Source organism: Neomonachus schauinslandi, chromosome 6 (genome assembly GCF_002201575.2).
Source record: "Neomonachus schauinslandi chromosome 6, ASM220157v2, whole genome shotgun sequence".
NCBI lineage: Eukaryota > Metazoa > Chordata > Mammalia > Carnivora > Phocidae > Neomonachus > Neomonachus schauinslandi.
In genome coordinates, this window is record NC_058408.1 from 124,062,986 (window position 1) to 124,087,184 (window position 24,199).

Here is a 24,199-nt window from a genome sequence, read left to right on the forward strand (position 1 = left end):
GATCTTCGGGAGCTCCTCCTCCGGGAAACTTTATTTCCCAGGTTGCGCCGGGACCAGTCCGGGGGCGGGGCTCCGGACCGACTGCGCGTGCGCCTGTGGTCCAGGATGGGCTGGCGGCGGGTCCCAGTCTGCGGGCTGGTGCTGCGGAGGGCGGGCGATGGTTGGTTGGACTGAAACGAGCCCGGACGGGTTGCGGAGCTGGAGGGGGTGGCAGTGAGCGGCGGCGGAGGCTGTGGGGTTCCATTTGGCTGACTGGGGAGTCGGCAGGCGGCAGGTAAGAGCGGAGCCGCGGCCTTTGCTCCCCAGTGCTGCCCTTTTTTCTAGGGTCGGGCCCTGTTCGGGGCCTTTTCGTGAGCCCGGGGGCCTGTTCTCTTTGCCCCGCCCTGCACGGCTGTGCCCTGCACAAGTCTGGCGGAGTGCACCCTTCGGGCAGCGTAACGCGCGGAGCTGGAAGGAGGTCAGCTGACCCCACTTGCCCATTTTACAGATTTGGAAACTCAGATCCAGAGACAGGATTTGACTTGTCCAGTGGCTCAAAGATAGTTAAAGGTAGAGCCCAAACCGGAACCCAAGTTTTTTTTTTTTTTTTTTTTTACTTCCAGTCCATCGCACTTTGACCACGCCACCCCATTCAGAAATAAAGCCTGTTCCCGGTTTTTATGACTGCAGCTTCAGATCTTGCAGTCGGATCCTCTCAAGCGGATCTCAGGTCGTGTGGGCCCATCCTTAACTTTTTCTCTTTCAAACATGTTAGTCCGGAAGGGAAGTCTGCACATGAGTAGAATGCTGCTCTTACTGATGACTGACAACTACTGCTTAACACAGCAAACATCCTGAGAGCAGCATCTTTGTCCAGATGAGATTTGCTATGACTTTAATCTCAGTTTCCCTTGCCTTCTGGTGGCTTTGGAATATGTCCCTCCCTGTTCAAACCCTCCAGCCCCCACTAATCCAGTTTCCCCTTGGAAAACAGATGGTGACTTAGAGCCTTGGAAAGAGGGGAGTGCTGTGGCCATCAATCCCCTCTAATCTGGTGGCAGACGGCACTATGGCCTGTGGTTGCTACTGAGGGATCAGAGTACTAAAGGCTTGTGCTTGGGGTGATAGTGAAGCTCTGCTTTGCTCTGTTTCCTCCCGTGTTCACTCTGATTCTCCACCCCCCACCACAACACACACACAGTTTTTTTCAATTCTGGTTTAGCTCAATTTCCTGAGAAATGAGGAACTCCGTATGTTCAAGTGTGGTCCCATGGACCACAGTATCTCTTCCCTGGCATCCCCATACCCCCTAAACCCCACTAGCTAAAATGAGTTGGGAGGGAGTTGGCTTCAGACTCTTCACTTAAATCTGATCTGTAGCTCTGCATCTACAAGCTTTCAGTTTACATGTTTGGGTTGATTTCTGGTTGGACATGTTTTCTAAAATCTTTTCTAGCTCTTAAGTGCTATGATTCTAACAATGGTTTCTGTTTCTTTTTACTGACCGTGAAGAATGATAGCATCAGATACTTTTTTAGTGTTATCACACTGGCAGCAGTGCACTTGCTATTATTTGTAGCACAGATAGACGTCTGACCAGCCTCACCACTTCTGCATCCTCCATTCTTTCAACAAGCAATTATTGAGCCCTTCTATGAGCCAGATTATCGTGCTAGGCATTTTGTAAACTTTTCATCTATACCTTAACCAAGTGTATATATAGAACAATAAAGGGTTAGAGCTGGAAAGGACCTTAGCATTTAACCCTACCCTGTCACTGAATGAGGACACAAGGAGATTGAGTTCCAGCAGGGTTGGGTGATTTGCCCAAGGTCACAGAGCTACTAAAGGGCAGTATGGAGCCCTAAGTAATCAGGTTATGGGGTGGATGAGAGTAAGTCTAGTCCTTGAGGCAGGCATTTCCTATAGAGCTCAGGAATACCAGAGGTGGTTGAGGACAGTCTGAAAGGTGGAGAATCTGAAAAGGAATGTTTCTGGGTTTTTTTGTAGAACAGGAGAGATGGCATATAATTCGTGTTCATTAACAGGTGAGGAATGCATCTTATTTGCAAGCTGTTGCTGTAAAGAGTATTTTAGCAAATAGGAAACTCTCCATTAGCCACAGTAAGGGAATGAACAGTGATGTGGACAGTCTGAGTCACTTGGATTTGTTGTGGGGTAAAATGTTCGTCTCTTACATTTGACTACAGCCATACACTATTTTGAAAACTCATGCTTCAAGCCAAGTCATGGTTCCAAGCAACAGGACTCCCAACTCAAGAGGAAGTAGGAAGGCTGACTTTTTCCTTTCTCTCATTTCTACACTGCTTCTTAAATCTCTTAGCTCCTAGGAGTGATGGGAATGGCCAGTTTCTTTATTCTGATGCACAGTAGGTCCTTACTGAATTGTCTTTCTTCTCTTTGCTGGTCTTGTCTCCCGGATTCCTTTTTGCCTTAGGTCATTACAGGGCTTGTGGAAGGAGGTATTGAAGTGTTTTTGTTTGTTTGTTTGTTTTTGTTGTTGTTTTGAAAGGCCTTTAGTGATAAGCCAGTGTGCAAGGAGAGTACCTTGCTCCAGTTACTGAACTGAAACCATCACTCCGGTGGAGCAGCCTCCTCCAGTTTCTGTTGGGTTTTGAGCTGCCTGTTAAATAAGTCAGTGGAGTTGCTGAGGACAGAGTAGCCCTAGGGGAAAGTCAGATAATTTCTTTTCTGGTAAGGGCTTTAAGCTGCAGAATTGAGGAGACTAACGTTGAAGGAGCCATGACTTCTGTGCTGGATGTTGCCTGGGCAGCTGACCTGCCATGGCTATTGAGTGAGGTAGAAAGCACATAGAGGAGATGAAGGTACTTGCAAAGGTGGGAAGGCTGGTTAGGAAGCCTGGGGCCAAGGGCAGCAGCTGTAAAGAAGACTCATGAGTGTCCAGCTAGAACTGGGCAGGGGAGACTCATCACAGAGGATAGGCTCTGTGGTCTTCATGAACCACAGCATGAAGGTCCCTCTCCCACTGCCAGGGTCTCCTGCCTGTGGTGTTATTCTGCTGTGAACAACTGAAATTGTCTTGGCTTTTGTATCCTTGGGGTGGGGCTGGGACTGGAATTGGAGACAAAGCATCTTATGTCATGCAGGATAGCTGAGGTGTCCTGACCGGAGGCAGGGACTCTCATGCTACCAGGTTGGGTCTGGTGGCCTGTAAATCAGCCCAGAGGAAGTAGGAAAGATTAATATCTTTTGCAGAGATTCAGCACCAGGGCAGATCTAGATGTAGGATCCACATGCTATGCACTTACTCCCCCACTGGCCCTTCCTTGGTGAAGAACAATTGTCAGGAGGTAGGTTGATGGGCTGGAGCAGGCAGGGTACCCCTGGAGTCCTCTGCTATGATGGCCATGTCCACAGAGGCATGGTGGCAGCTTTGTGCATGTCAGCTGTGCTCCACCCAGGCGACTCCAGAGACCCTGCCTTGGCTTGGAGCAGCCTGCCTCTCCCTCAGCACTTTACTGTGGCCCTTCGCTCTAGGTGTGCCTCATCTTGGATTTGCGGTGCACCCAAGTGGTGTGATGTAAGTAGGATTTCTGCAGGCTCAGAGCCTCCGGCCCCTACCCCGTGTGATCTGGTTGGGACGCCGGCACCAGCCATTCTGCAGAGAAGTGAAGTGACCTCCCTACTTCCCACAGCTGGTGACTGGCCCAGGTGGGCCTCATCCTAGGTCTTCGCCTCCTCCTCCCTGGTGGGCTAGGGAGGGCCGGGACCGGGCTGGCTCCTCCCAATGGTGTGCTCTCCTAGGAGCCATGCGGGGCCCGCGGAGCCTGCTGCTGGGGCCCGCCCGCCGCTGCCTGCGCCTGCTTCTGCTCCTGGGCTCCAGGCGCCGCCGCCTGCCTCTGCTCCGGGGCCTGGTACAGCGCTGGCGCTACGGCAAGGTCTGCCTGCGCTCCCTGCTCTACAACTCCTTTGGGGGCAGTGACACCGCTGTCGATGCTGCCTTTGAGCCTATCTACTGGCTGGTGGACAACGTGATCCGCTGGTGTGGGGTGGTGAGTGATGCCCAGGGATGTTTTGGGCTAGCAGAAGGACATGTGTCTGGTGGACCCACATTGGGTTTGGGACCCACACCAGCCCCCTACCCCAGGGAAATTCCTGAGTCTGCTCTTGGTGTTGGCAAACTCTCACTGTGTCTCCCCGACCTCACTGGTGTTGGCAGGTGTTTGTGGTGCTGGTGATTGTGCTGACCAGCTCCATCGTGGCCATCGCCTATCTGTGTGTCCTGCCTCTCATCCTCCGAACGTACTCAGTGCCACGGCTCTGCTGGCACTTCTTCTACAGCCACTGGAATCTGATCCTTATCGTCTTCCATTACTACCAGGCCATCACCACTCCACCTGGATACCCACCCCAGGTGGGTCCCCACGGGGGCACGTGGGAGGCATAGAGCTGCCGGCTGTGGGAGCAGCCCCAGGGGTGGGGAGAGTGCCTTGGAATCTTCTGAGGCACAAAACTGTGCTGTCACAGTTGTCCTGATGCTTTTCTCCCTTTGTACAGGGCAGGAATGATATTGCAACAGTCTCCATCTGTAAGAAGTGCATTTACCCCAAGCCAGCCCGAACACACCACTGCAGCATCTGCAATAGGTGGGTCTTGGCTTTGCTCGCTGTGAACCCCCGCTGTGGCCCTTTTGCTGAAACCCTAGGGCAAAATTTAGACCTAAAGTTTGAGAAGACGTTTATGAAACGCCCCTCATATACCAGGCAGTGTGCCCTCACATCGTGACACCTGGTCCTCAGGATAGTCCTGGGTTAGGCATTGTCACCACTTGTGGACACTGAGCTTCATAGATGAGTTAACCTTGTCCAAGATCATGTAGCCAGTGAAGCAGGGTGTGAAGCAAGGCCTGTCTTCAAAGTCTGTGCCCTTTCCACCTCAGCAGGATGCTGGGCCTTGTAGGAAAGGATGGGCACTGACCTCTCAAGAACCTTGGCCACCGTAACAGAGCCTGTGTCCCTCCCTCACAGGTGTGTGCTGAAGATGGATCATCACTGCCGTATCCTTTTATGATCTCTTCTGCCTGAGGCCTCTTTCTTTAGCTCCAGAGCCCTGCACTGGGTTGTGATGCTGCAACCAAGGCATCATCCCTCCTAGGACACTGGGCTCATGAAAAGTTAGTAGAAGAGGAGTGGTGGGGACTGGCCATCTCCGGGGGGGGCGGGGGGGAAAAGCTGGAGACTTAAAAGCTCTCTATGGGACAGATCTTGGAGCAGGGCATCTATTCGAACAGTTCTTTCTTTTGTAGACCATCATGTTAACATTTGTGGGGTGTTAAGATGTTTGGGCTTCATGTTGCCCACTGGGTGTGCCCGATAGAACCATTGGTCCCCTACAGGTGGCTGGTTAACCCCAGCTAGGTTGGAGTATTGGCAGATTCATTTTGCTGAAGGATTTCAGTTTTCACAACTTCCCAGTGGGACTAGTGAAGGCTCTGAAAAGCTTTAACCTCTGGAAACAGTCCCATATTTTCCTGCCTTTGAGGAATAGTTCTTGGTGACTGGAAGCCCTGTGCTTGGATGATGCCATCATGAAGCAGGGATGAACCAGAGAGACCAGCAGCTCTGTTTGATCTTGTCCTTAATCTTTCCCCCACCAGCCTGGCTAAACAACTGTGTGGGCCACTATAACCATCGGTACTTCTTCTCTTTCTGCTTTTTCATGACGCTGGGCTGTGTCTACTGCAGCTACGGGAGTTGGGACCTTTTCCGGGAAGCTTATGCTGCCATCGAGGTGAGCCCATAGTTAGGAGCAGGACAGCTCAGTAGAATTTTGGGGCATGGAATCTGTCCCTAAACGGGGCTGGTAGCACCGCCGTCCTATAGGCCTGAGAGTATAACCAGCACTGTTTTCCATCCCCTTAGAAAATGAAACAGCTCGACAAGAACAAACTACAGGCGGTTGCCAACCAGGTGGGCCGTCCCCACCCCACTGCCTCCTGCTGCTCAGGCCAGGGGGATGGGGTTGCTGAGGCAGCGGGGGCCCGCCTGCTAGTGGAGTTGTAGAGGCTGGCCGAGAGGCCTCTCAGGACTGGATCAGGGGTGTTCTGGGAAGCTGTCTGCTGACTGGGTGGCCTGGGGTAAACTGAAGTCCCTGGTTTGTGACAGTTTTGGGCTCTCTACCCCATTATCACCTTCTTTGGGCTGAGCAAGGACTCTGCCTTGGTGATGGCCTGAGCAGCAAGGAGTCTGTGTTAGTGTGTGTAATGGGGTTCCAGGGGACAGAGATCAGGCTGGACCAGTCTGATCACCCTTTGGTCCTGGTCTTTCTGCATCCGTTGTCAGGATCGTCCCTTCCCCTGGGCCTTTTAGGACCCCTTACTCTGAGAGGTCCTGGGCTCACAACTGTACCACTTACTTCTGCTGCCCTTTCAGCCCTTAATCGGAGCTCAGTTCTCCCTGCTTGTGCTTGCATTCTGGGTGTGGGCCTCCTCTCTTGAGGATTGCAGCCACATAGTGAGGGAGTTCTCGCTGGGAAGTGGAGTGGCTTCCCCTGGAGCCCCATTTGTGTTGTCAAATCTGAAGGCCCAGGGTCGGCTCCTCCTGTGCTTTGCCATCCTGTCCAGACCCGCCCTACCCAGTGTGTGTCCACATGATGCCGCCGGGCTTGGCCCACCCATCTGGCTGCCACCCTGACTCCTCTGTGGCTTAATTCCCTACTTTCTCACCCTGGGCTTGGTCCCTTCCCTGCCTGCAGGTGCTGGGGGCTGTGGTGGAGACCAATAGAGCAAATGAACCCCCTTGCTCTTCTTTCTCTAGACTTATCACCAGACCCCACCACCCACCTTCTCCTTCCGAGAAAGGGTGACTCACAAGAGTCTTGTCTACCTCTGGTTCCTGTGCAGGTATCGAACGCTCATTTTTGACCCTTTAATGGGGGGCAGCTTTGGGAAAACCATTCTAGTGCCCATGTGTAGATAGGGACTCACCTGTCATCTGCCACTCTTCTTAGTGTGACTTAACTTGGCAAAGAGTCAGTGCTTCATTTTCTTCAGCGTTCTGGGGCAGGGAATGCTAAGGATGCTAGCACTGAGCGTTCTGTGCCAAGGTAAGTTAAACTGCCTCAGGGTAGGGCAGTGCAATTTCCAGATGAGAACTGAAGAGCAGAGGGTGAAGTGAGTTGCTGTGTGATCATAGCTGGGAATGGGAGAGCTGCAGTTGGAATTGTGTGCCTCCTGTTCTAAACCTGGTGCTTTCTCTATCTGCTGTTGTTTCCTAAGCATGGGGATTTTAGGAGATATGGACCATTTTTATCAGCAATGCAGACTTGTTTCCCTACCCTTCTTTCTTCATGTCGATGCTTCTTCATTGGTGTTTTTTATAGACGTACTGAAGCAACAACTCACCTAGGATGTAGGCTGGGAGATAAGACTTAGGCAGAGAGGTCTCTAGTGGATCATTATTGCTCAGCTCAGTTTCAGATTCAGACCTACCTGTAGCCGCCCCCTCCCCTAAGCTCGCCACCAATCTTGGCCCCTCTTTTCTTAGTTCCGTAGCACTTGCCTTGGGTGCCCTAACTGTATGGCATGCTGTTCTCATCAGTCGAGGTGAGACTAGTATCGAAAGGCACATCAACAAGAAGGAGAGACATCGGCTGCAGGCCAAGGGCAGAGTGAGTAGGGCTGAGGGCTTGGGGTGGAGGGTAACTGAACCTGCTGTCCTGAAAACAGAAGCCATAGTCAGGGCCAATAGGCGTCATAAAAGGTCAGAACTTGCCTAGCTGAGCCTTAGCTTAGCCAGTTTAGGCTCTAAAATTAGGAGGGGATTAAGTAAAAAGGGGTTTGTAGAAACCTGTGTTTTTCTTGGCTCTAGGTTTTTAGGAATCATTACAACTACGGCTGCTTGGACAACTGGAAGGTATTCCTGGGTGTGGACACAGGAAGGTAAAGTAAAACATCTAGACCAGTGCCATACAGTAGAACTCTTTGTGATAAGAAAAGTTTTCTGTATCTATGCTGTGTAAGACATTAGGCACCAGCCACATATGGTTGCTGAACACTTGAAACGTGGCTAATGCACCCATAAATTCTATTTTTAATTTAATTTCCACTAATTTAAATAGACCCATGTGGGCTAGTGGCTACCATAATGGGCCACTGCAGATCTAGACTCTGGGAGTAGAGATCACTGTTCATTTGAGCCAAAGGGGCTTACGGCCAAAACTGTGTGGTGTACATGCATATGAGGCTTACAGATGACCACAACAGAACCCTGAGAGAGCTGTTGTCAAGAAGGGACCTCTAGGTAGGACATAGTGACCACGAACCTCCTCCCATTTGTATGGCAGTGTCTGGAGTTCAAGCCAGCAACACGTGAGATTGCAGTAATATATTTGTAACAGAAGTCCTAAGACAAAAAAATGAAGTTCGCTCCCTGAGCCCAAGAGACAAGGGTAAACCACTTTTCAAATTGCAATTCCCAAGACAGTAATAATCAGGTGATCAAAAGTACCTGCCCTCTTCCCTTTCCCGTCCTCATTACATTCCTGCCTGTCACTGCTTGCAGTGGCCCCTTAGAAGTTTAGCTTGAAACCTCTCGAGGCCCTCAAGGCACTAGAGGGCACATTGGACAAATTAGAACTTTTGTTTCTTTGGGATTAATGCCAAGGTGGCTTCAGGATACTTTGAATCCTTGCTGAGGACTGAGGATCAGGAAGGAAGACCAGGAACTCTTGGAACTCAGACATTCTATCTTCTCTTGTAGGCACTGGCTTACTCGGGTGCTGTTACCTTCCAGTCATCTGCCCCATGGGAATGGAATGAGCTGGGACCCCCCTCCCTGGGTGACTGCTCACTCAGCCTCTGTGATGGCAGTGTGAGCTGGATTGTGTCAGCCACAGCTTGAGCACCACTCTGCTTCCTGCATTGTCTCAAGGGCCTCCAAGGATAGCTTCTTGGAATCCTTGGGCAAAAAAAGTCAGTGGGCCTGCCGTAGAGTACCATGCAGGGACAACTCAAGGACCAGTCTCCTGGCTATTGCAGAAACAAGGCATGATGTGGAAAAATCCTAGGACTGATGTACCTTGACTCAGCTCAGGCAAACTGAAGTTCCAGCCCCAGACTGGAGATTAGGCAGCTAGCAACCCTGCCAGGTGCTGACCCCAACCTCCTCCAGGTTCCAGCACTGGGGTTGGCCACCACCTCTGCCACTTGCTATCTGAGAAAACACCTGAACAGTAGAACGGAGATTCTGGCTTCCCAACAGGGCAAGACACCAGGCCTACTGCTGAGGTCACTGCCACTTCTCACATGCTGCTGAAGGTGAAAAATAAAGGTATTTGATTTTTAAAGATATGTAGCTTCTCTTTGCTTTTACTAGAGGGCGAGGAAGGGAGAAGTCAGGGTCAAGGCCTAGCGTTCTGGTCCTGCTTCCTGTGCTCTACTTGGAGGGGTGGATGCCCCAAAGAATTCTTGTTAGTGTTCCTCTAAGTGTACACAGTGGTGCTCTAGTTAAGGTGCCACAAAGACGTAAGTGGGGAGCGGGAAATAGCTGACCGCCCCATTACCAAAAGAAATCTTTATTCTCTAGTAGGTACACACACTTCCATCATTCTGGTCCTCAAAGCCACATTCATCTGCATTCGCCCCTCAAGCAGCATATCTCCCTTTTTCTGACAAATAAATGGAAAAGCCCCAACCCAAGATCTTTCTTCAAACACAAGTGGTCTCACACTCAGTTACTTCACAAAGCCATTAGAAGTCAGGATTCCTATGTTACAGAGCCATGCAACAGTGGCCCAGGGAGAGGCCATCAGAGGCCAGTGGTCTCCCTGCCTTGGGCAAGATGGCTTGATAGTAATTCCAGGTTAGATTGTCTGTAGAACAGCCTAGGCCAGGACCGAGGGCTCAGCTGCCAGGGCTCCCCAGCAGAAACCTGTAGGCAAAAAGAATGCAGGCAGCATCAGCGATGAGGCTCATTTCAATCCCATCTCGCCCATGACCTAGAAACTCACCATTCTCCCCTGGCTGATACTGCCTCCTTGCGCACCAGTCTCTTCTTGTCATCCAGGGGCTTGGCCAAAGCTCGGATCACCTGTGGTTTGTACGGCAGCAGCTGTGGAGTTAGAAGAGCCACGGCCTTGCTCAACCAAAGCAACTGAAAGGGCTGCTTCTCTGACTCTACGACTAATGTTCTTCCTATTGTCCTTTAGTGATTCCAGAGAATGCTCTGTGGCAGGATGGCCGTTCTATTACAGGGTAGTCAGGCAAATCCTTGCCTGTGTATACCTCAATCACACAGCAGGGTGGCCAGTCCCACTTGATTAAGGCAAAAAGGTACTTCTCTGGCTCTTCTAAGAATGGTCCAGGCCAGAGAGGACCATCTCAGGTACTCACCACGGGAGTGGGCAGACGAGTAAGAGCGTGCATACACTGCAGTGCAGCAATCCGGACAGCCTGGAACACAACCATAGAGGGTAACGGGAGACCCAGGAAGGAGAGACATAAGTGCCAAAGAGTTGTGGGGGCTTAACGCACCATGGAAGGGCTAGAGCTGAGGTTCAGAAACTTGGTGACGAGGGTGTCCACGTGAAGACTCATGACCTGGGGTGCTTCCAGTAGAAGAGGCTGAAGGCAGCTGAGGGTGGAGAGCTGTACTACACAGTCAGAGCAGGACAGGGCTTCCAGCAGCAAGGAAAGCAGCTAAGGGGCCACAGAGAAGGCGGGCACGATCACGTATGTGATGAGCCTGCTTTTCCTCCACCTCACCATGCCCCGGCTGGGGACAGTGGCTTAGTCCCTGTTTGAGGCTCTGACTGCAGGGCTTACCGTGGGCAACTCTGGCAAGAGCACAGGCTGAGGCAGCCTGTTAAGGACATGAGACAGGCCCTTCAGGTAATTTGGCTTCACATCTGGAAAAAGATGGAAAAGCTTAGGGAGAAACTGGTCTCAGACATAGAGCTTGGGAATTCAACTCCAATCTCTATGAAGCTGGGACATCAGCCTTGAAAAAGGTGGGGAAAAAACCCCCCCAAAACCCTGAAGCTCAGAAAAGGCAAGACAGGCTCATCAAAGGAAAAAAGTGGGACAAGAATGTGGAAATTTAGCCTTTCAGGTACAGATGACAGTATAGCTCTAAAGAAGCACTCGGGTCCTAAATTATTTGAGGGAATGTGGCCTGAGCAAAGGAAAGGTCTATATATTTGGGGCCTTTCTTTTAGACCCTTCTCACCTCGGGAAGCAGCATGGAAGCCCTGGACCAAAGCCGGCACATTATCTGTGAAGAACCGCTGGCGGAACATGATCCGCACCTCAGCATGACCAGCACGGGTCAGCACGTCCGTGCAGTCAGACATGAGCAGAGAGAAGCCATCGGCTGCTGCTGGGCCTAGTTCTGGATCACTCAGGAGGCCCATGAGCTGGAGAAAAGAGGTGCACCAGAAGAGAAGAATCAATCTTAAATACGCAAGAGGAGGATGACTGTCCTTTCTGGGAGAATAAACAGGGAAGTTTCTGTGTAGGTCCTTGGCTCTCCTGTCTCCAGAATGGACTTACCCGGTCTGTAAGGCAGGAGCTGAGAGGATGATATCTGAGTACTAGGGCCTTTGTTACCTGTAATCAGAGAGAGAACAGGGCATGGCACTCAAACCCCAGAACTCCAAGAAGCATGCTTATGGTTCAAGGTCAAATGGAGAAATTTTATTTAACCAGACATCATTGTCTCTGTCTAACCAGAATCCATTCTGGCTCCTTACCCAGAGAAGCAGTGTGAAGGCCTGACTACGACAGGGCCCAGGGCTCAGGCCAGCCTCTACTCTGTCCACGGCTAGCTGTAGGAATTCGTCCAGCTGTTGCCCTAAAAATAAGAAACACTGATGCAGAGGCTACACATTTCTCCTTTAACAACAAAGGATATAAGTCATTTAAATGCAGAGCTCCCTGAGAAGCCTTTAGAAGAACGGTATCATTCTGGCTGTGACTTTGCCCACTCAGCTCTAGGACAGTAGCATGAGAGTCTGGTATCTCCTAACATGGGTGCTAGTATTCGGAAAGAGCAGTCTACTTCTAGTAAAAAATCATCTCTAATAGCTCCCTGTGGGGAGTAGGATGACAGACCTAGACAGAGCACTCTGCTTGAACCCTCTTATCTTCTTATGTCCCTTAATGCTTTGCCCAACTCTGGTCCCGACTCTTGTCCCAAGGGCTGTCCCTTGGGAGTCCCTATTACATTATTAGCAGCTCCTTTTTTAAAGAGCATAAGGGCTGAACTTCCAAGATTTCATCAGTAATCGATTCCGGGAGGCTCCCAACCCCCAGCCTCATTTCAGTACCTGCAGGGAGCTTGTTGAGGAGTCCCGCAAAGCACTTGGCAGCGGCGGTGGAGGAAGAGGGGCAGCTGGGGCAGCAGCTCAGCTCTACAAGCTCCCGCATGAGTTGGTTCAGCTGAGGGATTTCCACCTACACAAAACCTGACCATGTGATGCACGAAGAGAACACTCGCACCCCAAGAGATACCCAGTAGAAAGTGGCAGCAGGGGCCAGGATGGATGAGAACTAAATTCGCCAGTGAGGAAAACAGAAGATCAGCTTAGCCTATGGCAAGTTTCTGCCCAGAAGTCACTTGGGAGCTGCCTCCCCTTGTCAGGGTTAAACTAGAGTACTCCCCAAAGGTACTCACATTTCGAGGTAAGGAGCAGACAAAGCCCATAAGCAGTGCAACCAGCCGCCTCTGCCCTGAGGAGCCATCCTATAAAGGAAGAAGAGCTCCAGCAAGCCTGTCCTGCCAGCAATAGGCTTGTGTGCCCCCAAACCCATCCCAGATTAGCCCTAAAAATTTGAAGGAAAGAAATTCTGGGGTGCCTGGGTGGCTTAGTTGGTTAAACGGCTGCCTTCAGCCTGGGGTCATGACCCCAGGGTGCTGGGATCGAGCCCCACATCGGGCTCCCTGCTCAGCAGTCTGCTTCTCCTCCACCCCTTGTGCTCTCTTGTGCGCACTCTCTCTCAAATAAATACAATCTTAAAAAAAAAGTCCCAAGATTCTTTCCCTTCTGATCCATCAGACCCTCACCTGGAATGGCTGGAATCTGCAAGGGAAGCTGTTTTCAGGCAGAAAGGAGATGTTGCCATCCAAGAAAAGGGGCACAATGCGGGCGACACTCTGGGCAGCTAAGCTGGGGATGGAAGACTGTGTATTACGAGGGAGCCAGGGTTCTGAAGTACCCTGAGTTCACATTAGAGTCACTGAGTCAATGGGCCAGAACATGATCATTCACACATTCAGCAAGTATTAATTCAGCATATATTATGTGCTAAGAACCGTTCCCATTTTAGGCCCTGGTGATTTAGGAGTGAACCAGATAGATTAAATCCCTGTTCTCCTGGAGTTTACAGTCTAGTCAGAGAACTGAATGTATATTTAAAAACAAAACAAAACAAAACGCTCCACCGGTGATTCTTATGTACATCTGTGGCTAAGAGCCATTAGCCCATGCCTCCACTACCCTCATAGTCCCTGGTGCTAAAAAGCCCCTTCCTTTTACTTTGTCAGCAAACCTACTCCCTCCACATTTGATTCTGGGTAAAAGGACAGCTCAGAAGGCAGCTACCTGCCGCTTCTCCCCAAGACTGCTATCCTCCTGCCTAGGATCAAGCCACATCAATGATTATACTCACTCAGGGCTCAAGTGGGTAGTGGCAGTGCCAATGACAGACACCATGGCGGCCAAGACCTCATCCTCCAACAGTACTTTTCTCAGAACTGAGTGTTCCTTCTCTGAAAAATCAACAGACAGACAAACACACACACACAGAATCACCAGGCTATGACTATGGTTCAGATGATTAGGTCCTGTCATCATCAGGACCCCAGTCACAATGGCAGCAGTTTCTAACCTGTCCTCTAGTAGGGTTAGAGCACCGAGTAGCCTAGCCCTGAGCACCAGCACGGCACCAGAAGGAGTGGTTAACGTGGGCCACAAATAGTTCTTGAGAACTTTGTGCTGTCCCTAGACTGGGCAATGGGGAAAATAAAGCTAGCTATTACAACCTTAACTTCAGAAATATTTTAGTTTTTTCCCAAAACTTAAAGATAACACAGATGTATTGTCACGGGTCTTCATTATCATAGCAGCTACCTACGTGGAGCCACCACAGGTACATACTATATACTATGTTGCCAGGCACCACACATTCTTATTTACTCCTTACTAACTACCCTGTGACGTAGATACTACTCTTTATCTTCCCCTTATAAGCGAGGGAACAGAGGCATACAAAGGCTAAATATCTTCTCTTAACAAGTGGTGGAGTTGAAGATGAAACCCAACCAGGTCAGCTTAACTCCAGAGCCTCATTCTAGCTAAACTAATTACATAGCAGTTATAGAGAAAAAAAGGTGTGCATCCTTCTGAGTGTTGCTAACACCGGTCAGGTTGTTCAAGCAAAGCACCCTTTGCTTGAAGTGAAATCTCACCTTGGGGACAAAGGATTCAAAGGAAGCCTCTGCCAGTACAAAATGTAATACCAGCGATAGCCTCAGGGTGGCAGCGCTGTTCAACATTAGTGGATGGCTGAGGCCCAGAGGCGGCATAGCTAGTGAAGTGCGGGGTGCAGAAAGTCACCTGGCATGGAAGCCTGCACAGCCAAGGCAAGCAGGCAAGGTAAAGCTGTCTGATGGAAATACCAGCAGCTCTCGGGGTCCCGCTGGCATTTTTCTGCCACCTGCTGGAGGCTCTGACAGACGGCAATAACTTCACTGGTTCCTGCAACCATATTCCCTGTGTGGTGAGAAAATATTCTGTCGTTTCCTTAAAAGCACTTCCAGGTCTTTCAGATACAGAATATGGGAAGAGTAATCAAAGATGAGTGACTAAAGAGTCCAAGAGTGTCTTATAAAGAGCCAAATAATTTTATTCTCTTGGCTGTTCTTTTTCACCTCCGATTTTGGAGCAGCACCAGCTCTGCAATAGAAGCACTCATACGTTTTCTCCTTTCGTTTTCATAACCACCCGAGAAGTATCATTTCTCCCATTTCATAAAGGAGATTGCGGAGGCTAAATGAAACCACCAGTGGTTTTCCAGGGTCACAGTAAGTGCAAAGTTAGGAGTCAAACCCCGGCCATACTCCTAGTCCAGTGTTCTTTCTACTATGTAACGGCTGCTGGAACACCCACTGGATCTGCCACAGAAGGCTGGGCAGTGCCAAGCCGGGAGCTTAGGGACTTAGTGAGGCCCACGGTGAGCTTGCATAGGTCCACAGTAGCAACAGCTGCTGTCACTTCTGCCTTGGAGCAGTGGTGCGTATGAGCTAGCTAGAGATCCTGTTCAAATTCTGATCAGGAGGGCCTGAGATTCTGCACTGAAGTTCCCAGACAGCGCCCATGCTGCTGGTGGATGGAACACATTTTGAGTAGCACGGCCCTAGAGTGGTGCTTTTCAATTCTGACTTCACATTGAAATCACCCGGACACTCAACAATTCCCATTGTTCAAGCCCCATCCCTCCTCAGACACTCATTCAGTTGAACTGAGGCCCAGGCGCCGACATATTTTAAAGGTTCCCATGTGACTCTTACATAGAGCCACCAATGGAACCACTGCCTTAGAGGCATCTACTCCAAACCTGCCCACGGCTCCCCATTCAGCCCAGCTCCTGGATGGTTATTCCTGGCATTACCTTTGTTCATCTGGCAGAGATGCTGCAGCAGCACAGGCAGGGTCTCCTTGACAATACTGGGATGCGTCGATGCAGCTGACAAGGCTTGCAAGCAGCGCAGACGCCGGGAGCATTTGGTGGGCTCATCCCCTCTAGTCAAATCTAACTCCCCTGAAAGCAACCCAGGAGACATGACTTCACTGTGTGATGGCACATGTGAAGGCCCCGAACGTCCCTGGGAAGGGGTGAGCCACAGAGGACAGAGACACATACCTCTGCACAGTTCCTCAGCGAGCTTGGGCACGAGGTGACTGCTGAAGGCTACGGGGTAGAGAGCGGCCAGGGCTCCTGATGCTTCCAGTGCTGCCACCCTGCCGGGGCACAGGGCAGATGAGCAACAGCTGAGCCTTGGCCCACAGTTCTCTTGCTAGGCCTGCCATTAAGCAGATTCAGGGGTGTGGACTCCCAAGCCTGCCTTGCTTAAGAGCAGGACTCAAGTACCTACACCACGAAGTTGGACAGGGCTTCTCAATGCCCTCAAAAGAGAGAAGTCTGACATCTCCAATCAGTTGGTAGGCAGAGTCAAGCACAGGGCCCCCCTCCCCTAGGGATAGTCAAGGGTCAGAAGCACAGAGCTCTGGAACAGCTTGCTCTATCTCGCTGCTTTTGAGTCTCACCAACTCTGGGAGTCCTCCTCCAGGAAGCTCAGTCTATACAGGTGACCCACTGCCAGCTCCAAGTCCCCAGAAGACAGGAGATCTGTGTTAGAAAGAAACACAAACCTCATCTTTCTCCCTCTGTAGCCACCACAACCCTTCCCAAAGTCCTATTAGACATCCCAAACTGCGGGGCGCCTGGGTGGTTCAGTCGGTTAAGCTGCTGACTTTGGTTCGGGTCATGATCTCAGGGTCCTAGGATCAAGCCCCACACTGTCAGGCTCGCCGCTCAGCAGGATGTCTGCTTGTTTCTCTGCCCCTCCCCCCGCTTATGCACACACTCTCTCTCTCAAATAGAATCAAAAAAAAAAAAAAAATCTCAAATCATCTACAGTTGCGGTGAGAACCAGGGAATTAAGGTTGCTCTTCATGGAAGACAGAAAATCGCAAGGAAGGACCGATACCCTTTCTTTTCTCTTTCTCTTAAGTGTACCTGGCTGGGCACCCAAGACTGCGAGTGTACGGATGCCAACAAGCTGAAGCTGGGTGCTGGGGTCTGTCAGAGCCATGAACACCAGTGAGCACAGCTGGTCCTTGAAGCCATTCAGTGGCCTTTCATCTAGGGACAAAGTCCATGTTAGAGGAAAGCCCTGACTCAACAGTGTTGCAAAGACAACTTGGGGCAATATTCAAAGAACTTAATCCACTGGGTGTCCAGGAGGTACACTGGGGAAAAAATAAACAGGTCTCATCTGATAAGTGTTCTCTTGTGCTACAAACTCAGAACAACAGGACCACTGTTGTTCTTGAGTACTTCTCTGTAGCATTCTTTGCCTGCCATTCTTTATAGGAATACAGTGCTCAGCAGCCCCCAGGACATCACACCCGGAAGGTGATCTCACCCTTGTCTTCATAGCTCCATTTCTGGTGCAGCTTCAAGAAACCCAGGATCATTTCAAGGATTGTCCGTCGCTGGTTGCTCTGTAATGTTTTAAGGTGTGTGGGGGTCAAAGAATATTTTAAAGGATTTCAGTCCTGCTCCTCTCGAAGCAGGGAGAATTATCCTTTTATGTAAGAGTGTCAGGAAGAGAGTGAACAAGGGAACCAGCAGCAACTGATGAGAGCAAAACCCAAGATATACGATATGGGACAAGCTCAACACTTAGCTCTCTCTCTGTGAAAGGGATCCTAGCAAGAGGTCCCATCATTTCCTCGAAAGATTCCATTTCCTTACCTGACTGTGCTTGTGGAACTGTTCCAGCAGTAAAGGCAACACGTTGCTGGTGATGTGGTCACAGGCCCGAGCAGATGCACCTGCAGCTGCCTGCAATAGTTTGGCACTAGGCCACACCAGTTTCATGTCCGGTTCACAAAGATGGTGCCTGCAGTCTAGAGAGGCAGCACATCACAGACCTGGGGAGTAGGCTGATGTTGCCTGATTCCCCTGCAGTCCACAGAAGTTAGAGATTGAGACCTGGGACAGTTTGCTAGCAGTTACCACTCAAAGTGTTTTCATTTTCAATTCAAAGTAGGGCTCTAGCACCCAAATCACTGAACATGGAGGGCTAGTCATAAAAGGTCACTGGCTTTATGGAACTTCTTTCTGTTGTGCTCAACCCCCTTTCTGGCTGCCATGGCCCCATTACCCTGTAGAATGTTGCTAAGGAAGGAGTCAAGGAAGTCCTCAGCATCAGCTCTCAGCACAGAGCGAGACAAACACGCAGTCAGAGAGTGGAGAGCCGCCAGGCCATCGGCCTCCACCCGCTCACTTGCCGTCTGGAACACCTGTCAGGGAGGGATCCCATGGCTACTGAGGTGAGCCTGCACCAGGTGAGAGCCCACCCACCCACTGCCTGTTTCCTTTGAGAGGTGGGCTTTGAGAGCCTTTAGGGCAGATCAATGGAAATTAACTCAAGTGCGTTTCTTCTCAACAGGTGTATTCTCACCAAGTCCTTAGTCCCAATAGAATTGATACACTACTTTTTGAGAAACAGGATACCAACTTGGAGCATTGGCTATTGGGATCCCCTTTCCTAAGTCTCTTCCTCTCCCCTCCACCCCCTTATTAAGTATGGTGCCAGAGGCACCATGACCTACGCTCCTTACCATGGAAGGGCAGGAAGTGGGCACTACGAAAAAGGGATTGTGTGCCATCACCAAACAGCTGACCCTATGTAGCGACTTTTTCCCCCGTCATTCAACTAGAAGTATGCCCCTTTACTGGCTTGCGACAGGGAAAAGGACAGGGTGTGTTACTTCCTCTGATGCCTGACAACAGGGAGTTAACAGTAGTGAGTTTATCTAATTAACACTCACCTCTCTGCGGATAGAAGCCCAAAGGCTGGGAAGGAAGTCCTTTAGTTCCTTCTGTCCATACACAGCACAACATGCATTCTGCCAAGGAAAGTGTAGGTATCAGCTATCTACACAATCAGACTTCCGAGGACAGGCAGGCACCTCAGCAAAATGACACCTGAAGGAGCATGGCTCTCAGCAGAAGAACCAGCAGGATTTCACAAGAATCCTATCAGGTCACAGAAAAATGGGAGCTCATCCTGACTGATGGAAAATAAGCATAAAGAAGGAGCCCTGGGATGCCTGGGTGGCTCAGATGGTTAAGCGTCTGCCTTCAGCTCAGGTCATGATCTCGGGGTCCTGGGATCGAGTCCCACGTTGGGCTTCCAGCTCAGCGGGGAGTCTGCTTTTCCCTCATTCTCTCGCTCTCAAATGAATAAATAAAATCTTAAAAAAAAAAAAAAAAAAAAAAAAGGAGGAGCCCTGGTCAGCCTTTCCTCAGCTGCCACTCAGTTACTATTGGACCAGACTATATGTAGCTGGGAGGGCTTTGGGTCAACATATAGGCCCAGATTCTGGGTATCCCTCTCGTGAGGGCCACTGAACTATTCCCTGTCTCTGAGTCTATACCCTTTAGTACCTCTACATTGTCTAAAGGCAGCTGGACCCTGGAAAAAAGAGAAATCCCTCACCAGAGTCTGCAGAGAATCCAGCTTGGCACTCAGAATCTCAGAATCCACTTTCTCAATCAGTAGGGGCAGCAGGAACTGTGGGAGAGAAGGAAGAACTGAAGCCTGAGATGGGTAGTGTCATAGCCACACCAAAGCACCAAGGTCAACTACATCCTTATTACCACCTGTCCCCAGGGGTAGGGGCTACATTAAAGAGCTACAAAGAGTTGAGTCAGGAGTTGTGACTGTAAACCAACCTTCCTGCCAAGCTGCGGCCGGACTCCCAGTTAACCTGAAAAATGAGCTAGTTGGCAACACTACAGGATTTTAAAGATAGCACCATATAGAGATTGGATTATTATTTTAAACAGAGATGGTAAAGGTTTCCACTTTGAAGATCTGAAGATACTTGCCACATAAGCCTCAAGACACTTGCAGGATGCCATACCCTAAAAATGTATTCTGGATCTTTCTTTTTCCCCATGCTCTTACTGTTCTTTCTTCAGAGCCTTCTTTGGGCAGAGGCTACACGCGTAACCTTGGCTAGACCCACCTCGGCAAATCGCGGTGTCGAAGCCAGCACAGCTCGAAGACTCAGGATGAGATCTTCTCTCTGGATTCCATGGGGATCATTAGGTGGCTGGAAAAGGGAGAAGACCCAAGGGTTTGCACAACTCTTCAGACCACTCTTGGACACATGATTTAACCCAGCATTGGGTGATATTTACACCCAATCTGACAGAATAGTGTGACAGGAGGCCCCAGCAGGAAGACTTGCTTACACATTCCTTGAGAATTTCTGTCTGTTGGGCATTTATTTTCTATCTGATCTATCATCTTGCCACTCAAGAGAGAAGCACTCTGACTTTCTGGTACATTACTTTCTTCTCTCTATATATATTGTGACTGTATGTTAGTAGACACTGTTTTCTCTTTAAAATATACTTTTAAAAGTGTGATTCTTGGGGCGCCTGGGTGGCTCAGTCATTAAGCGTCTGCCTTCGGTTCAGGTCATGATCCCAGGGTCCTGGGATCGAGCCCCGCATCGGGCTCCCTGATCAGCAGGAAGCCTGCTTTTCCTTCTCCTACTCCCCCTGCTTGTGTTCCCTCTCTTGATGTCTCTCTCTGTCAAATAAATAAAATCTTAAAAAAAAGAAAGTGTGATTGTTTTGAACATATGATTTATGATCTTTTTTTCCCACTTAATATATTAAGTCCATTTTCCTGCAATATTAAATTATTCTTTCACATTAGGTTTAGCGGCTGATACTATTTCATTGTATAGTTGAGCCACAATTTATTTAAATAATTCCCCTTTGATGGACATTTCTATTTTTCCACCCCTATAAAAAAGGTATAATTCTGGGAACATAAAAAGCATTGCTGGTGTCTGTGTCAAAAAGCCAGACTAAAAGCATGTATCAGATTTTCCTTTTCCTCTTTAGAAGCAACACGAAAAATATAGCAAAGGGATTTTCTTGTAAGACATAAAGCTAGGGCACCTGGGTGGCTCGGTCCATAAGCATCTGCCTTCAGCTCAGGTCATGATCCCAGGGTCCTGGGATCGAGTCCCGCACTGGGCTCCTTGCTCAGCAGGGAGCCTGCTTCTCCCTCTCCCTCTCCCCGCTGCTTGTGCTCCCTCTCTCTCTCAAATAAATAAATAAAATCTAAAAACCAAAAACAAAAACAAAACAAAAAAACAAAATATAAAGCTAGGAGCACCTGTCTGGCTCAGTTGGTGGAGCATCCAACTCTTGATCTTGGGGTTGTGAGTGCAAGCCCTACACCGGGTGTAGAGCTTACTTAAAAAAAAATAGAAATAAAAATTTAAAAGAAAAGACATAAAGCTAAAGGTTGAAGAAAATAGGTTAAGAGGTGCTGGCAATAAAATTTTAGGAGCTGAAAAGCAGATGGATAAGAAAATGACTTAACAGGCCAGGACAACAGAATCCTCAGTAGGCTTGGGAAAAGCTGAGTGACTACCCACATACACTGCAGTCCTCAAAAAGCTTTGCAACTGGCAGTACCAGGTGCCTTTGGAATTGGGAATGGGGTTAGAGAAGCAATCTGACCACCTAGATTGCTTCCCAGCTCCTCCCGTTCTTCAGCAGAATCTGGAGGTTTAATTCTCTGGAGAAGGTACAACAGACGTCTCTAATCTTAGAGATATAGGTGCAGTAGACAGCCTGGGGAAATAGGGTCTCTGATGCAAGAGCAAGGATAAAGGAATCCCAAGGGTGATGGTGAAGGAAGATTCAACATCTCTTTTGCATTAGGAGTAGGAAGCAACCAGTTGAGACTGTATGTATGGCCAAGTTAAGCATGGGTTTTACATTTTTTTCTTCTAATTCCAGTGTAGTTTACAGTGTTAAGTTAGTTTCAGGTGTATAATATAGTGATTCAGTGATTCTACATATTACTTGGTGCTCATCAAGATAAGTGTACTCTCAATCCCATGATTTTTAAATTTTTAAATGGTTGGGGGGAAAAAAAATCAAAAGAGTATCTTTTTTTTTTTAAAGATTTTATTTATTTGAGGGGTGCCTGGGTGACTCAGTCGTTGGGCGTCTGTCTTCGGCTCAGATCATGATCCCGGGGTCCTGGGATCGAGCCCCGTATCGGGCTCCATGCTCGGCGGGATGCCTGCTTCTCCCTCTCCCACTACCCCCTGCTTGTGTTCCCTCTCACTGTCTCCCTCTCTCTGAATTAAATGAATAAAATCTTAAAAAAAAAAACTTATCTATTTTGTGGGGGCCGAGGGGCAGAGGGAGAGGGAGAAGCAGACTCCCTGCTGAACTCAGAGCCTGATGAGGGGCTTGATCCCAGGACCCTGAGATCACGACCCGAGCTGGAGGCACTTAACCGACTGAGCCACCCAGGCACCCCCAAAAGAATAATATCTTGTGACACATGAAAATTATATGAAATTTAAATTTCCATGCCTATAAAGTTTTTTTTTTTTTTAAGATTTTATTTATTTGAGAGAGAGAGACACAGTGAGAGAGTGAACACAAGCAGGGGGAGTGGGAAAGGGAGAAGCAGGCTTCCTGCTGAGCAGGGAGCCCAACACCGGGCTCGATCCCAGGACCCTGGGACCATGACCTGAGCCAAAGGCAGACGCTTAACGTCGGAGCCACCCAGGTGCCCCTCCATGCCTATAAAGTTTTATTGCAATACAGACACTACCACATTCGTGTGTATGACCATTTTTGTGTTAGAACAGCAGAGCTGAAGAGTTGTGACAGAAATGATACAGCTTGCAAAGCCTAAAATAGTCACTATCTGGTCCTTTACAGAAAAGTTTGCCTGCCTCTGCTCTAGAATGAGCATATATGCATAGTGAAAATCAAAGAAACCCTCAGTTACACTGATGTGATCCACTGTGATGACGGCATATGGCCAAAAGGGAATGATAGGACCATAAAGAATATATCTTTAGTGTAAGAGAGTTACACGAAAGCCAGGTGTCTCTTATTTTAATTGACAAGAGCTTTCTGCTTCCCATATAGACTGCAGTGCAGAAGAACATACAAAAATCTGCTTGAGGGGCACCTGGCTGGCTCAGTTAGAGCATGCGACTCTTGATCTCGGGGTAGCGAGTTCAAGCCCCATGTTGGGCATAATTTACTTACAAAAAAAAAAACCTGCTCAAATAAAGAGAAACTCTCCTATAATTATCTATAACTTTTTTTTGCCTAGAATATCTGAGAAAATGGATAAGCAGTTGAGGGCAGTGATGATCTCTAAAAGGAAAATGGGTGGTTGCAGTAAAGGGGTATAAAAGGCTTCACCCCCCATCCTTTAAATGTTGAATCATGCTCACTCTATTACCTTTCAAAAAAGTGAATGACTTACTCTTTCCTGCCCTAAAATTATAAATGCATATATTCCAGCAACTCCACTTTTAGGAATTTATCCTACTGTTATATCCATATATATGTGAAACAATACATGTCCAGGATATATAAGTTGCAGCATTGCCTGTAACAACAAAAGATTAGCAACAATCTTTATCCCATAGAGGACTAGTGAAATTAATTAGGTATTCACACTGAAAGGAATACTACACAGCCATAAAGAATAAAGAACTAACTTATATACTGAGTATGGCTCTCCAAGATACACCAAGTGAAAAAGGCCAAGTACAGGAAAAGTGTATACATATGCTGCCATTGGTAGGGGTTGGGGAGCATTTGTTTATATATGGATGAAAAAGTTCTATAAAATACAGACTTAACTCATAAAACTGGTTGACAACAGAGAAAGAAATGATGGTAGACAGATTTTTCACCTTTTTACAGCATTTAGATTATGGATCATGTGAATGTATTATCTTTTCAAAACAAACAAAAAATAAAGCAAAAACAGAGAAACCTGGTGGCCTAACAAAGAGCTTTCAAGATTTCAAAGGCATAAGTTCTTCTGAGTTAGAAATAGCGATGACCACTACAGAAGAGATGAAGAGAATTTTAGGAGAGGTGGCCCCAAGGACTGTGGTGTCAACTGGAATAAGCTGGGAAGCAAGTCCCTGCAAAAAAGATGGCTGTGTAACTTTAAAAGCGCTAAGAGTCAATACCCAGATGTTATTTGGTGTGCTGTGATTTAACTCCTTTCATTTCTTTGAAACCACTAATGCTTGCAGTACACATACCCATGCACACCCATATAGTGGTGTGACTCAGTTTTTGGAAGTAGAAGGGATATCAAGATGCAGAGTGGGAGGAAGGTCCAAGGGGGTCAGAGCATGCTGTGCTCAACTGTGTCTTGTTTTGTCAATTTGTTTCTTTTGCCTGAGATCACCCCTCAGACTCCAGGATTATATCCTATCGTTCCTCAGAAACCAACTGAAATCCCATCTTATCTGTGAATGCCTTCCTACTCTTGCTCACACTGAACTTGGTCTTCTCTGAACAACTATAACACCACTTGTTTTGGTCCATAATCTCATATTGTTACTTAATTGTTTCAGC

At 48.7% G+C, this 24,199-nt stretch overlaps 2 protein-coding genes across 9 annotated transcripts in view; one reads left to right on the forward strand and one right to left on the reverse strand.

Annotated features, from left to right (window-relative positions):
- Positions 1 to 90: 90 nt before the first annotated feature.
- ZDHHC16 (zinc finger DHHC-type palmitoyltransferase 16) lies at positions 91 to 9,306 on the forward strand. 4 transcript variants are annotated; one of them, XM_021699519.2, is made up of 12 exons: positions 91 to 274; positions 3,499 to 3,672; positions 3,766 to 4,013; positions 4,181 to 4,375; positions 4,519 to 4,607; positions 4,989 to 5,017; positions 5,618 to 5,751; positions 5,883 to 5,930; positions 6,777 to 6,862; positions 7,506 to 7,629; positions 7,830 to 7,900; positions 8,721 to 9,293. In XM_021699519.2, exons 3-12 carry the CDS (start codon positions 3,771 to 3,773, stop codon positions 8,833 to 8,835), a joined length of 1,134 nt encoding a protein of 377 aa, XP_021555194.1. In that variant the 5' UTR covers positions 91 to 274; positions 3,499 to 3,672; positions 3,766 to 3,770; the 3' UTR covers positions 8,836 to 9,293. The 4 variants fall into 4 exon arrangements, with proteins under 4 accessions (XP_021555194.1, XP_021555193.1, XP_021555195.1 ...); XM_021699518.1 differs by having other exon boundaries at positions 3,499 to 4,013; positions 8,721 to 9,306; XM_021699520.2 differs by lacking the exon at positions 3,499 to 3,672.
- Positions 9,307 to 9,518: 212 nt separating this feature from the next.
- Positions 9,519 to 24,199, reverse strand: part of MMS19 (MMS19 homolog, cytosolic iron-sulfur assembly component) — a 33,047-nt gene continuing 18,366 nt past the window's right edge. For 2 of the 5 annotated variants that reach the window (XM_044916572.1, XM_044916571.1), the window contains 23 exons: positions 19,783 to 19,869; positions 19,251 to 19,325; positions 18,580 to 18,657; positions 17,910 to 18,048; positions 17,498 to 17,652; positions 17,166 to 17,244; positions 16,757 to 16,882; positions 16,285 to 16,366; positions 15,881 to 16,008; positions 15,629 to 15,778; positions 14,575 to 14,730; positions 13,628 to 13,727; positions 13,023 to 13,125; positions 12,633 to 12,701; positions 12,286 to 12,412; positions 11,710 to 11,810; positions 11,510 to 11,566; positions 11,187 to 11,373; positions 10,784 to 10,866; positions 10,493 to 10,657; positions 10,352 to 10,411; positions 9,970 to 10,070; positions 9,519 to 9,890 (listed from right to left, as the gene is read on the reverse strand). In XM_044916572.1, coding sequence (XP_044772507.1) covers positions 9,863 to 9,890; positions 9,970 to 10,070; positions 10,352 to 10,411; positions 10,493 to 10,657; positions 10,784 to 10,866; positions 11,187 to 11,373; positions 11,510 to 11,566; positions 11,710 to 11,810; positions 12,286 to 12,412; positions 12,633 to 12,701; positions 13,023 to 13,125; positions 13,628 to 13,727; positions 14,575 to 14,730; positions 15,629 to 15,778; positions 15,881 to 16,008; positions 16,285 to 16,366; positions 16,757 to 16,882; positions 17,166 to 17,244; positions 17,498 to 17,652; positions 17,910 to 18,048; positions 18,580 to 18,657; positions 19,251 to 19,325; positions 19,783 to 19,869 — 2,436 coding nt within the window. In that variant the 3' untranslated portion in view covers positions 9,519 to 9,862. The remainder of the gene's footprint in view (positions 9,891 to 9,969; positions 10,071 to 10,351; positions 10,412 to 10,492; positions 10,658 to 10,783; positions 10,867 to 11,186; positions 11,374 to 11,509; positions 11,567 to 11,709; positions 11,811 to 12,285; positions 12,413 to 12,632; positions 12,702 to 13,022; positions 13,126 to 13,627; positions 13,728 to 14,574; positions 14,731 to 15,628; positions 15,779 to 15,880; positions 16,009 to 16,284; positions 16,367 to 16,756; positions 16,883 to 17,165; positions 17,245 to 17,497; positions 17,653 to 17,909; positions 18,049 to 18,579; positions 18,658 to 19,250; positions 19,326 to 19,782; positions 19,870 to 24,199) is intronic. The other 3 variants (XM_021700180.1, XM_021700181.1, XM_044916573.1) reach the window with 3 other exon arrangements.

Coding starts and splice junctions, on each gene's coding strand:
- ZDHHC16 (XM_021699518.1), top strand. CDS start 3,771: ATGCGGGGCCCGCGGAGCCTGCTGCTGGGGCCCGCCCGCCGCTGCCTG. Junction 5,018..5,617: donor GAAGATGGATCATCACTGCC/GTATCCTTTTAT, acceptor TTCCCCCACCAG/CCTGGCTAAACAACTGTGTG. Junction 7,630..7,829: donor GGCTGCAGGCCAAGGGCAGA/GTGAGTAGGGCT, acceptor TCTTGGCTCTAG/GTTTTTAGGAATCATTACAA.